General features: G+C 39.9%; 2 protein-coding genes across 7 annotated transcripts in view; one reads left to right on the top strand and one right to left on the bottom strand.

The window, feature by feature from the left end:
* The window catches only part of Daam1 (dishevelled associated activator of morphogenesis 1), a 162,323-nt gene that overhangs the window by 72,792 nt on the left and 75,031 nt on the right, over window positions 1-14,500 (top strand). For all 6 annotated transcript variants that reach the window (XM_074067875.1, XM_074067876.1, XM_020178957.2 and 3 more), the window contains exon 3: window positions 8,196-8,285. In XM_074067875.1, coding sequence (XP_073923976.1) covers window positions 8,196-8,285 — 90 coding nt within the window. The remainder of the gene's footprint in view (window positions 1-8,195; window positions 8,286-14,500) is intronic.
* Window positions 5,487-14,500, bottom strand: part of L3hypdh (trans-L-3-hydroxyproline dehydratase) — a 151,128-nt gene continuing 142,114 nt past the window's right edge. Inside the window, exon 5 of the mRNA XM_074067880.1 lies at window positions 5,487-5,612. Coding sequence (XP_073923981.1) covers window positions 5,502-5,612 — 111 coding nt within the window. The 3' untranslated portion in view covers window positions 5,487-5,501. The remainder of the gene's footprint in view (window positions 5,613-14,500) is intronic.

Here is a 14,500-nt window from a genome sequence, read left to right as displayed (position 1 = left end):
TCCTGGATGTGATGGTCATATGCTTTTGTGGGACTGCGTGTTCATGAGTTTAATGACTTACTGCAGCCTCATGGTACATTTTCTCCCATCCTCCATCTGCTTTGTCTGGCCTTTCCCACTTGATGTTGAACTTATCACAAGTCTTCTGACTTGTGGTCTGGTCACTGGCTTGTCTGGAGGATTGACTTATTTCTATAGTGTTGTATTGCAGGATGGGAGGGGGAGTTTCCATTCAGAGAATGCACTGTTAATGTTGGTACATCCTTGAGGTACACCAGGAGAACTGTGGGAAACTGCTGGGTAGGGTTAGGCTAGGTGAGTTGGGTCTGTTTGCTGTGGGCAGATTTGAAGGAGGAAAGTAAGACTGGCCTGAGTAATAATAGGGTTGGAAATTGAGTACTCTACATTGAGTTAGATGAATGGGTAGCTTATCAAGAACCATTAAAAAGAAAACAGAAAAAAAAAACCCTCCAAAATACAAACCATGCTAATCAGTGAGTCTATGAGGAGGGTAACCCCAAAGGCCTGTTTTAGCTCCTCTTGCCTCCTCATTTTTCTTACTCTCCATTCCCCCTGGGATTATTCACATATCTTCCTAAGTTTTATCTAAATACATATTTGTATGCACATATGGTTAGCTTACTCATTAGAAATAAAATCCCTAATGAGGAGATTTCTTCCCACCCCCTTCATTCCTCCCTCCCTCCCTCTATCCCTCCCTCTCTCCCTCTCTCTCTTTCTCTCCCCCAACCCCTCCTCATCCCTCTCCTTCTCTCTCTTGTGGGATTGGGTTTTGAGCTTAGGGCTTCCTGCTTGCCAAGCAAGCACTCTACTGCTTGAGCCACAACTCCAGTCCATTTTGCTCTTGTTATTTTGGAGATGGACTCTCATGAACTGTTTGCCTGAGCTGGCCTTGAACCATAATCCTCTCCTGATCTAGCCTCCCAAGTAGCTAGGATTATGCTTATGAGCCACTGGTGCAGTGAGATTTTTTTTGTTAGCCAGGAATTTACTTGAAATCTATTGATTTTGTAGTTGTGTTTTTCGAAGAATACCTGTTTTAGCTATTGCTTTGGAGGTTTTTGTAAATATTACAACAAGCTGAAATCTCTGAAAAAAACTTGTTATTTTAGAGTATAAATCTTTCTACTCACTCAAGACCCTTATTGTACATTCTTTCAAAATTCCTTCCCTTGTTTTATCTAGCAAATCAATCCATTTCCTTAGATTGATTTGTTCTGTGCCAATTGTTTAATGATTTATGTGTGTTTCTCTGTAGAGCTGCCTGATTGCTCTACAGTGTAGGATCCGGTGAGATTTCTTTGTCCAGAATCTTTTAGAAATGGGGTTTAATAACACGCTTTGTTAGGATGAAGCCTAGAACTGTAGTTCTTACAGCTAGGCTTCTCTTGGAGATCCTTTCTTCTTAATTAAAAAAAAAAAAAAAAAACCTTTCCTTCAGTATATTATAAATATATGAAACATTTTATAAATATATTAAAGTATAATTAATATCTTCTCGAAGAAGGACCTTTAGGATTCTGTCTGTTGGTTTTAATTTTTAAGAAACTTGAACCTTGTATAGAAGAGAATGGTGCTTAGTGCAAAGGTTTCTCTTTTTCCTCACTTACAAGATCATTTTCCTTTAATTGACTTTCAAAACTCCATCCAGAAAGAATATGAAAAAGAATGTTCTGCTACCAATGCAAGGAGATAGGCCATCCAAGTCTGCGGTCCGGGGGCAGCCATGGTACTTCCTGGGCCTCAGCTAATTACACTTGATTGTTAATCTTAGTGGAAAACTTGACTAAAATGTATGTCAAGTAGCCAAGCATCTTCTATAACACCGCCACTCGGAAGAAAAGCAAAATCCAAACTGAAGAGAAACAAAACACTCCAAGGGACTTCATATTAATATTAAGGTATCACTTAACTTAAATGTTAACTTATTAAGGGGACTTGAGGGTCACATTGTCTATCTCTTGGCCTTAGTGGAATGAATATACACTAATTGACTGTACAGAATTATCCCAGGAAAGGAAGAGGATATTTCATGGAAGTGATCTGTGGTGTCAAATAAAAGCTGTGTGTAAAATTGTGATATTTCTTAGATTGAGCTCCTTGCTCTAAAGGGGTGCACAGTTTGCTTTTCCCTTACACACTTCTTTCCTGACCAGGATCTCCTCTGAACCAACTCATGGCTTACCTGATGTTCAATCTGAATTTTACTTCCTTACTATGTACACAATGCTGTATTTTCTTTACTCTGAGGCACCAGCAGCAGGTTTGATTTTTGTTTTTTAACGGCTTTATTAAGGTATAATTTACATGTCACAGAGTCCATCAAGTACAGAACTTGATGAATTTTAATAAACGCAGACAGTTGTGCAGCCATCACCACTGCAGTTTTAGAACATTCCCAACACCCCGTGTTCTGGTGTCCATCTGCAGTCATTTCTCCTCTTGCTTCCAGCCCCAGGTCAACACTGATCTTTCCGCCTCTGTAAGATTTACTTTCTCTGAAATAATTCACATGAATGGGTGCTATTCGAGAGGTAGTGCTCCTTACTGCTGTGCTTCCTGTAACTGCCTCTTTCAGTATTTGAATTCATTACCACAGTGAAAAATCCCCTACAACATTACTTTCAAGTAATTTTAGAGCTTAAACAAATGTCAGAATAATTTTGAAATTAATTTCTTTCCATTCTTTCCCCCTTTTTCCAACAACTGTGCTTTATTTCCCCCCTTACCTAGCAGTGTTTCTAAAGCACTGTAAGGAGCTGGAAGAGAGAGAAGGCAAAAGCAATGCAACTGGTTTGTAACTAAAACACTGTATGTTTTCCAGGAGTGGTGTCTATGAGATAGACCATTGATTCAAACATGAAAGCTAAAAATAAAACTATATACAGCTTTTAGAAGAAACTACAGAATATGCTTTTTTTTACTAGAGAGTTGCAAAGATTTTTCTTTTTCTTCTCATGCTACTAGTGGTCAAACCCAGGGCATTTCTGCATGCTACAGAAGTGCTCTACCACTAAGTCACATCCTCAGCCCTGCAAAGGTTTCTCAAAGACTTAAAATCATTAAATGCAAAAGAAAATGTTTATAAATTAGACTTAATCAAAATATTTTTAAAATCTGACAATCAAAATACATTGCTAACAAAATGAAAAGGTGAGCCACAGGCTAGGGGAAATATTTTCAATAGATGCCTCTGACAAAGGATATGTTTCCAGAATACATGAAGAACTCCTTTCAAATAAAAGTGAATAAAATAAAATGAAAATAAGATGGGCAGAAGTTTTGAATAGACACTTCACAAAAAGAACACTAATGAGTAGCTAATAAACACATGAAAAAGTATATTCAAGCATCAGTTGTCATCAGGAGAAGTATAACATGCTACAACCACTTCAGTGTATGCCTTTGCCAACTCAAAAATGATATTCTTCAGATCTGTGTATTTAACTGTATATAGACCCTCCAAAAAAGGAAGAAAGTATAAGTTTTAATCTGTAAAATGCATTGATTTTCTCTGTATCTTACAGCATCCCTTCCCAATCTTCTTCCCTCCTAGCTTATCCCCCTCTTTTTTTTGTGTGATGTGCCTGCTGTGTTACATTGTTTTAGGGGATGACAACCAATATAAAGATGAATAAAATAAACTGAGCTCCTGACATCCGGGAGCCAGATCATAATGAACTATAGCCAGGTAGCCATGTGATAAATCCGTAAAGCACAGAGGAGTTGCCCATCCCAGGAAAGCCAGGATGGGCTGCTTGGAGGGAGTGGTTGATAGCTCGGATAAGCTTGGATGAATAGTGTTGCTCCTTAGTCACAGTGGGAAGGGCTTTCCGGAAAAAGAGCGCAGCATATGCAAACTTGGCAACCTGTGATCAGAAGTGCTGGAAGGTGCTGCTGGTGCAGGGGGAGGTGAGGTGAGGCAGGTCAGCAGAGACCTTGTCAGAAAGTGTCCTTTACCTGCTGTGGAATTTGGGCTTTATCTTGAAAAGAAAGGGAACTGTTAAAAACGTCTATCATCTTGTCTTCCTACCTAGAGCATAAATTCCTTGAAATAAATGTGCTGTTCATCTTTGTATTCTTTAATGTCTAGCCCTGATCCTGGAATGGGTAGGACGGTGAGTGGGTGTTGATGGATCTCTTAAGTCTGGGATAGTCTCTTAGAGTCCTGCATGCTAGATTCAGCCACATTATTAAAATAGAATTTGTCAGAGCAGAGAGACTTTTGGAATGGAGGGGTGAGGGTCTCATCACATCGTGGACGTTGTACTTAGGCACTCCCTAGATTAATTATTTCCTCATTAAATCTATGTCACTATGCTTGCTCGGAATCCATCAGTGACCTCTGATTACTCTGAAGATAAAGACCAAAGTTCAGAATGGCTTTCACACCTCCTGTTCCCTGTCTCAGGTTCTTTTTGCCTATTTAATTCCTATTTATTTCTAAGCATTTGCTTCTCTTCCCTGGAAAAGCCTTCCCTGTCCCATCTTTCCCACAAGTGAACTCTCAAAACTCTGCTTAATATGTCATCACCTTAGTGTGAGTATTTGATTTCCCTTCTGCTCTCATGAGAACATAATACCGTTCTGTCCCTTGCATCTGTCACAATGCCTAGTACAGAGTAGATACTCAGCAAAAATATTTTTGGTTGCATGAATGCATCCTTGACAACTATCGGGAATATGGTATAGTTCTGTCTTCAGATGAAGGCATTCAAATTCAGATGTTAAGTCACTTGTCCAAAGTTGCATGATCAAGAAAAGCCAGATCTAGAACTCAGGGTTAGCTGCCAACAAATCCTCCCTCTCTGTGCTAACAGACACTTGGTTGATGGATGCCTTTTCATGCCTCAGTCTCTGACATGATTCTACCTACATGTTGGTCAGTTGATAGAATGAACAGTATAGTGGTTAAGAACATGGACTCTGTAACCAGTCAACTCAAGTTCCTCTTTCACTAGTTACTAGCTATGTTGCCTTCAGCAAGGTGCTGAAGCTCTCTATGACCCAGTTTTCTGGAAAATGGGATAAAAATATTACCCACTTTATAGGATTAAAGTAAACTAACTCATATACATTACTGTTAACACACACAAAATTACTCAATAATTGTTGGGTATTACTATTATCAAAACACATTATTCTTTTCCATTTTCTTACTGTAATCCAAAAATTATATCTAAAGATAACATTGTTTTATGTTTTTATTCTGTGACCATTTTCTCTGCATGCCTGAAGCCATCTGTTCCTAAGTCATAGCAGTTCTGTGTTCTCTCAGTTTAACTTTGGCCATTTCTGCATCTCAGCAGAAGCATAAGTTATCTACCTTGAAGAGCAAAATCAACTACTATTAATACCCTTAGCTATAAATTTCTGGGTTTTAGGATTCACACACTTCACACCTCTGCTCATTTAGCAAAAGCTGTGTTATAGTGTAGTAAAAGATGCACTATTAATAGTGCTGCTTCTCTCTCTCCCTCTCAAATCAAAGCCTTTTCCCCAAAGTAAGCAACGGTTATTGAACCATTTTTGATTTGATTAACTGACCTGATTGTTGGGAAGTGATTCATGTCACCCTTCTTTCCCCCATTCTTCAGTAGGTGAGACCAGGTGTGACGTACAGGAAATTTAAAAAGGAAGAAAGGAAGGAAAATAATTACTTCACATATGTAACAGCTGCATGCCAAAATTGTAACATTTTAAACATGTTCCCTCATAATGGAATTTTCTATAAAAAAAAAAATCCTTTATTCCTTCCCTGGTTGTTCATTGTTGAAATTCTTAATAGCTAGTTTCTTGTGGTTAGAATGTAAGTGTGTGTGTGTATGTGAGTGTGTGAGTGTGTCTGTCTTAACTCTTTATCTTGCTCTTAAAAGAAACTAGCAACTGATTTATGTTCAAATGATGACAAAAATAACACTAGTACATTTGCCACCCAGGTATTACTACATGTTTAGGTGATGTTGCCAACCCTTCCAAGAGAGATATGCTCATCCTGGAGACTTAACAAGACTAAAAACTTCCCCAGGGAAGCTGGCATGTACTAAGCTCTGGAGGGGTAGGTGTTAATGAGAGATGGTGTAATGGGATAAGTAGAAGCAAGTCTGCAGAGTAAGTTGGGTTATAAATGGAAGACCTCAAGAGGCAGGCTAAGGCATGGATAATTAATTTTTCAGGCAACATGGAAGTAATGAAGTTTTTTGAACTGGGAGCTTGAAGCAGCACAGATGCTGTTTTCAAGGCAGTGGCTCTAAAGTGTGGTTTCTAGATGAGCAGTATCAGCAATGCCTTGGAAACAACAAAGTATACATGCTGCACCTCCTCCTACCTATTCAGTCCTGGCTGCTTTAAGAGAATTATAACCATGCAGAGCAGGAAGGGTTAGAAAGACAATGAAGAACAGTGGGAGGCTATGTAAGAGCCAAGGGAGAGGTTATTAGGGCATAAGTAAGTTTGGGTTGTTTCACCGGGAATTAAACAAAAGGAAAATGGTGAGATATTTCAAGGAAGGAAGATGTAATAGGACTTGATGACTAAATGGTGGTAGGAGTATAAGATCTGAGGCTGACATGTTATGCCTGCATGCTCACTAATGTGTTAGGACTGCAGATAAGTACAAAAGCCATGCGACTGGGGGGAGGCAGTAAGTTCATATTCCTCAGGGGTGGAAACCTTATCATGCCTTAATTTATAGCTTTTGTGTCTTATCCATACCCACCAATCTACTACTCTCAACTAGATAACTTTCCCTATGGGATTGAAAATGTACCAGATGCTCAATAATAACATTGACCAGGGATTGAGTTCTTATTAAATGCCAAGAGCTTTTCTCTAAGCACTTTATATTCATTATCCTGTTGTTGTTATTCACTAGTTATGAATGTCTGTAGATTGCCTTTCTTTAGTGTCCAATCTAAGCTACATGCCACTATAAATTTAATGTTTTTAAACACTGATCTAAGCAGCTAAGAGTCTGGACTCCTGAGTCAGACAGCTCTGGGTTTAAAAGAAAGCCCTATCATTTAGCAGGTATGTAGTCTTGAGCAAGTGACTTACCCAATCTTTACTCTAAATTTTTCCCAGCTCTGTTAGTGGGAATTATTATTATAATGAGGATGCTGTGAGTGAGACTCTTACCGTCATTGTGAGAAGTGAGAAATTACACATGTGTAAAATACTTAGGAAATGTTAGGAACTAATATTTGGCAATGATGATGTTATACTCTTGCTCAGAACTTCATTGGCTCATCTGTTTCAGAGAATAGTTCAAGAGACTCCTTAGTTTGACATTTAAGGCTTTCTATAAAACCAGTCATGCCCTACCTGCCAAACCTTTTATGTGGCAATGCTTTGCATAACCCAGTCTGGCTAAGCTGACCATTGTCCCCTAATGTACTGACTCTTCCACAGCCTGACCTTTGTTCTGTTGCTGTGTTGGTCACCTTTTTGCCACTGTCACAAAATACCTAAGGATACTTTGTAAAAAGAAAAGGTTAATTTTGGTCACAGTTTTGGAGGTTCTAGTTCATGACTGATTGGCCCAGTGTTTTGAACCTGTGGTGAGATAGCACATGACAGTGGGTGTAGTGGCTGAGCAAAACTACTGACCTCACAGCTGGGAAGCAGAGAGAGAGAGAGGAAATGGCCAGGGCCCTATAGTTCCTTTGGTGGCACACCTCCAGTGACCTAAGGACCTCCTACTAGGCCCCACCTACCAAAGTTTCCATCACCTCCCAATATGCCACCTGGGGGCCAAGCCTTTAGCACATGGACCTTTTGGGGACAGTGGATAGCTAAACTCCAGCACTTGCTCCTCTACCCATCATGTCCAAGTTCTTCAGGGCCCAGCCTCAGAGTCATCTTCAAAATGATTAAACTCTTGGGTATGATAGCTTTTATTGCTCAGTGGACCCAATACAGCCATTGGTGGTTGGTCAGGATGATTCTGTCCAAGCTGGGCTCCCTTTTCCTCAATCTTTGGTACTTGTAGGGCTGTGCTTTGTCCATCTTGTACTCCGTGCCTCACCCTAATGATAGTAACACATGCCTTGACATACCTTTGATCTTTTTCAAGTTCATTTAAATATGTATTGGTGTTTTTTCTCTAATGATACTGATCATGTTCTCTGTAAGAAGAGCATTTAATCTATGAGATACTATTTTTTTTTTTTCAGGATGAACTTGACCTCACAGACAAACACAGGGAAGCCATGTTTGCACTTCCAGCTGAGAAAAAGTGGCAAATATACTGTAGCAAGAAAAAGGTAAGATACTCATTGTAACTATGGTTAACTGGAAAATTATCATTTTTAATCTGCCACCAGCACTCAAACAGCTCTTTATGATGCTAAAATCCAGATTAAATGTGTGATGTGTGGCAACCTTGGGTTTACATGGGACAAAGTGCCAATGCCTTGGATATTGCTTTTGTCAGTACGTCATTGAGCTCCCCTGCACCTGTAACTGCTATTTGTGATTGTGTGTGTCTTTTGTGAAATAGAAATGTCCTCTCTGCCTATTACATAACAGTGTGTAGGTCATGATGGTTATTATGGGCTCAAAGCTCTCTGTGACCACTTTCTAGCAACTTTACATTTTGCCCACTCTAAGATGTGGCCTTATCCTAATGGTCTGAAGTGGCTTTCCAGCCATTTTAAATTTCAAACTAAGGATATAGAAAAGGGAGGAAAGGTGCAAACTCTGCCATCTACACTTTTAGGGGAACATTTCAGGAGTTATACACCTGACATCCCCTTATACTCACTGTTAGGAACATGGCTATACTTTGCTTCAAAAAACAAAGTCTTCATTCTGGGCAGTCACTTCCCATCTAAAAACTAGGGTTTCTGTTATCTTAGGAGATAGGGAAAATGGACATGGTGGGGGCGTGCAGCAAAACTACTGAAAGCTCTTACTCCCTAGCATCCAAGGTACTAGGTATCACTCCATTGACTGCATCTCCTGAGATAAGCCTCACTCTGCCAGCTCTTAAAACCTGTGGCAGATTTTTAGACCATCCCCGTATCCATTTTTCAACTCATTCTTCTCACGGGTACCTATTGCCCCTTTTCCTTTTGTTCCGATAGAGACTTGAACCAAAATGGGCATAATGTTGTGCCAATCTTGCCAAAAAATTTAAAGCATATTTGAGTTTCCTCCTGAGCATTTGTAATGGGTAGAAATACGTGTCAGATTTGGTTCTGGTGGTTTTTGCTAAGAGGTATGTCCAGCTCTGTCCTCTCAGGATGATGACTGAGTTGCTGTCAGAGCAGCCTAAATTGAGGTCTTAAGTGTCTTCACCCAGTAACAGCCAGTAAGATGTCTTCATCAGACGGCATGTTGTCTTCTCTTCCATATTCTCTCTTTGGACACATCTTGCCATTGAAAACCTCATTGAATGGACTGTCACAGCTCAAGAAATATATAGCACACTGGGAAGGCATTTGAAAATCAAAATAAAATGCATTCACCCTGCCCCTGGGATTATGTGGTCTTTGGAAGCCAGGGACTTTTCCACACTGCTATGTTAAAGGCCTGCCATTGGGACTATGAAAGAAAAATCTCTGGTGCCTGTGTATACAGAGCACCCTGTCTATTTTGGCTCCTCCTAGTGCAGGTTTTTCCTCAAAATTAGGAAGCAATGCAAAGTAGGAATTGAGAAAATGCACTGGAGGAGGGGAAAGGGCAAGAAAATGGGAGCAGTTGACTGAGGGGAAAGTTTTCTTCTTTCCCAGATTTTATTACACCCTTGACAGCAATTGAAAGTTAATCATGGAAACTACTGCCCCTTTCATCAGAGAAGGCAAACCCCGGAGGATAGTAAGGACCTGGGGCTCACAGCTGCTGCTCATTTTTCAATTTCCAGGCCTCTCAGATTGCAGTGCAAGCTTTGTCTCAAGTGTGCATGATGAAGTTGGCTTTTTGTGGGAGGATGAATGTGGATGTGGCCACTGACTGCAGAATCCCATGTCTTGATGGATGGGCCCTTCTTATTAGTTACCTGGCCAGATTACACAGGTGTCAGGGAATGCACTTCTGCTACCTCCTTTTTAGCAGCTTGGATTCCTTATGTGACTTAGCAGTGGCATGGCTGAGAGGGGATCATGTTAATTTGGGGGGGGAATCCCATGGGCTTATACATCTGCCTTGCTTTAAAATAGATGGTAGCATTGCTTGACTTAGAATATTCTTTATTAGAACTTCTCAGGCTGTATACTATGGCTGTGGTCTGAAACTGAACTTTTTTGGACATTTCAATAAATCAAGAAATATGTAATGAATTTGAGATCATAAAAACCTAACCAGCAAAAAGATATGATGTTTACCTCTTCAGATAATAAGATGTCTCTTAGAATGGAGTTCCATGGTGACCATGCTTGATCTTAAGAACAGATTATTTTCTTTGGAACATACTTGGGTAGCTTTTTTAGATCAGGTTTATTGCCAGCCAGCAAAACCACATCCATTTCTCAGGCTGAGGGAAAGCTACATTCATGCTGCCTTCAAATTTTCCATCTGTCAAGATTAGAACCCAGGACAGCACAGACATTCTCCCACATAGTAAAGCCATAGAGTAAGGGCCCACTGAAGCCAAGAGAAACAGACCACAGGAACTGGTGAAAAGCAGGCTCTGTGTGTAAAAGCGGACAGAAGTGGTGGAAGCAAACAAGACTGGGACTTGAGCACAGGCCCAGGGTTTCCTGAGCCAACTGCCCCTTTTCTGTCCAACAGAGACTTGAGCCCCAGCAGCAGCTGTCTTCTTATCAGCTCTGTGTTCATTTAGGAAACTCTCTAAGTCTCTGGTTGAAAACTTATTTCCAGAGTCAAAATAAAAAGCAGCAAAAGTATTTCTTGGGGCTAAAATGATTGGAAAGAAGTGAGTTGTAATTTTGCCTAATTGAGTAATCTGGGGCGAGAGTCAGAGATGCATGTTATGGTCTTGCTGAAAGTCCAAACAAATCTATCACAGTTACTAGACTGGTTGGTTTCCCCTGGTTTGTTATAGACAACAATCCACTGTCAAATTTTTAAACTTTCATGAACAGTCCCCAAAAGGTCCTGATGGTGGGGTTGGGGGTATTTTCAAATAGGAAATGTTTGTGGTTCTTATCTTTAAAGGTAATTCCCTTTTTAGTTCCAATCACAACATACTCTTTTGTTTAAATGATGTTTTTCCCAGTCTCCAGCCAGAAACTGCATCTGCTAACAATCTTTTGGATTTAAACTGAAGCTTTTTAAACAATGAACCATCTGACCACAAAAGGCATCTGGCCATGCTATATTTGCTTATTGTTAACATGATTTTTAAACCCTGGGAAAAGTAAGAAGTAGGGCTTCAGCAAGGTGACAGTAAAGTAGCATATATACTGTATTGTAGTAACAACAATCCCAGGAAGAAATCTTTAATTGCTGTTCTTTGTGTTACTTAATCAGTCCTTTAAGTATCCAGAAAATGCTCTTACCCCTCCTTGGGCTTTAGAGTTTGCAAAGGAAGCAAATGGGGCTATAGACACTGTTAGGTGTAATGACATCAGATATTTGAGGTACAGGTCAGGATTTGACCACTGTGCCTAAATTTTTCCTATTGTTTTTGGTCTCTAAAGCCAAGCCTTAAGTAAGTAGCATTAGATTCTTCATATTGTGTGTCTGTAGATTTTGAGGACAACTTTGGGGAAGGTGAATTTCCCCTCTGCTGTAGAGTATGTGTTTGATTCTAGCTTAATTAAATCATGCGAGAATCTTCTAACCTGGCTTCAGTTCAGCTCTTGTGATTTCAGCAAATTGCTGATGTGGTGCTAGGTACATTCGGAAGACATCTAGAGAAAGTGGCTGAAAATTCAGCGAGCATTTTTCATTCACTCCTTTTATTTGGTTTGTATTTCCTAATTGGATCAATTCCCTACTCTTTCCCACAAAATGGAGTTCTATCACCCTGAGCACACAAAGATGAAAGTTGTATTGGGGTGTGAGATTCTTTCAGCAACTGCAGTTGGGAAAGCCTATATTTGGAGTGCCCAGACCAAGTGATTTGATCAGAAGAAGACTAAGGCATATGCTAAAGTAGTGGAATTAAAGACAAAAGGAGCCATCAGTTTCTTACCCAACAGTCAACAAGTTAGCTGGGAAACAAGGAGGTGAGATGAGACATTAGTCCTTTAGTCATCCCATACCCTAATGAGAAGCTCCATGGAGGGACTGGGAAGAGAAACAAGATTTGGAAGAAGGAGCAGGAAAAGGGAGAAAATAGACTTATGTCTTTTTTTTTTTTTTGGTGATGCTTGGGATCAAGCCCAGGGCTCCTTGCATGCAGGCAAGCATTCTACCACCAAGTCACATCCCCAACTCTATTACTAGACTTCTTTAGAAGTACCTGGTTTGGTTTCTTGCCATTGGATTATTAACCTTACGACAGTTTCAAATTGGCATTCATGCTCTTAAATTATGAAGTCTTAAAGAAAGTGGCAGAAGCAGTCATAAGTAGAATAAAATTTGCCAAGACTCAGCTACTTGAGAGGTAGAAGCAGGAGGATCTCAAGTTCAAGGGCTGCCTGGGCAAAGTTAGTGAGATTATATCTCGAAAAAAAAAAAAAAGAAAGGAATGGGTGTGTGGCTCAAGTGGTAGAGTGCTTGCCTAGCAAGTGTGAGTGTGTAGTTTTAATCCCTAGAACCAAAAAACAAAAAAAGAAAAAAAAAAGTCTGTCCCCCCCCCCCCAAAGAATGTATAAGGGATGCACAGTAAGCATGCAATCATAAGCACCTCTGGGTTCTGCAGGCTCCAAAACTCCCTGTTCTATGTTCACATATTCCCTGGTACTGAGAAACGAAGCTTTGTAGTAACCCCTGCCTGAAACAGTAAGAAATAACAAGTTCTGTGTTTCTGGTGTTTCACTCCTTGAAGCACTGCAGGTGGTGAAGGGCACATTGTGTGATTACTTAGTTTTTATACTGAATATCTTCTCTAGGAAAGCCCTTTGCTAGATTCCAAGGATGATTAAACAAAGAAGTAAAATTTCTTGGAGTGGTTCTGATAGAAGAGGCAGATAAAACCAAATGTTTGTTGAGTCTTGTCATAAGTTCTACAATAGGGGAAGCAGAAGGTTCTGAGGCACAGAGGAAGGTGTGACTCACCTCTGGGAGTGTGACTGAGGGGACTGTCCCTCCACCACTTTGCACCATTGGTTATGCCAGGGAGAGAGTTAATGTTGTTATGCTTTCATTCCATTGTTTTTTTTTATTCATTTATTTGGTGGGACAGGGGTTTGAACTCAGGGCTTCACTCTTGCAAAGGAGGCACTTTACCAATAGAGCCACACCTCCAGTCCTCCTTCCATTGTTTAAAAACAGGTTCCTGCTCAACATTTAAGATACACTCACATGTACTATACCCTTTCCCTCCTGATTTGTATTTTGTTCTTTGTCCCTTTGCCATTGCTTAGTCACATTTATAGACTGTTGACCTTATCTGATTATTAATAAGCATAATTTATAGGGCTTGTTAGGAAACCTATAAAGGGCTAAGCTTTTGAAAAGTGAAGGCACTGAGGGGAAAACAGGTTTGTTCAGCCTGGACAAGAGAAAGTCAGTTGAAATCTCCAACACAGGTCCATGTTCCATGACAATGCCACAGTCAATCTGTGATATCTGCCAAAATATTACTAACTTCCACTTGGTAAAGAGAAGCTTCCCCAAGTGCTACTGATAAAATTCACAGTGCCAATTTGTTCCTTCCCACAAGGGCCTACCAGTCTTCCCCAAGAGTCAGGGACTGAGGGGTTCTTTCCTGGCCTAGCACAGCAGGGGAAACCTATTCCCACACTGCACTATCAGCTCTGTGCTTTTCTTCTGGATAAGTATTTTGACTATTGACCTAAGCATGAAATATTGATTGACCAGGGATGTGACCAAAACCATCTGATACTGTGTATGCAGAGCCTGAAATATCTCTAATCTAGGAAGTGATCACAGTTGCAGACAGAATTATATGTAAGGATGTTCTTTCAATGTTGTCTCTAAAAGTCAATGGTTATAAATGACTGAAAGGAAGATGGTTATATTATGGTACACATCCAAATATCTTGCAAGTATCTTGCAGCCAGTGAGAAATTTTCCAAAGAAATTTTAATAAACAGCTTAGAATGTAATGTCAAGGCAAAAATAGATAATAATAGTATGCATAGTTAGTATGATAACAAGTTTTCAAATGTAGGTACTTAGATGTATATGAACAGACAGAAACACAGTTGTTAGGTAGGATTGTGGGTGATTTACTTTGATTTGTTTACTTTATACAAATATTTCCCAGTATTTCTACTGCACATTATTCTCCCTCTGACCTTGAATTATTCTTATTGTGATGGTAAAGATAAAATTGCTTTGTTTGAAAAATGTACAGTGTGTTTTTTAGCAGTCTGGTTTCAGTCAGAGAAGCAGGACAATTAGGGGAGTCTCAGTGTGTCTTGTCTGTCTGTATCTAATTTGT

The sequence above is a fragment of the Castor canadensis genome, chromosome 3 (assembly GCF_047511655.1).
Source record: "Castor canadensis chromosome 3, mCasCan1.hap1v2, whole genome shotgun sequence".
In the NCBI taxonomy this organism is placed as follows: Eukaryota; Metazoa; Chordata; class Mammalia; order Rodentia; family Castoridae; genus Castor; species Castor canadensis.
This window is presented reverse-complemented; position numbering and strand designations above follow the sequence as displayed.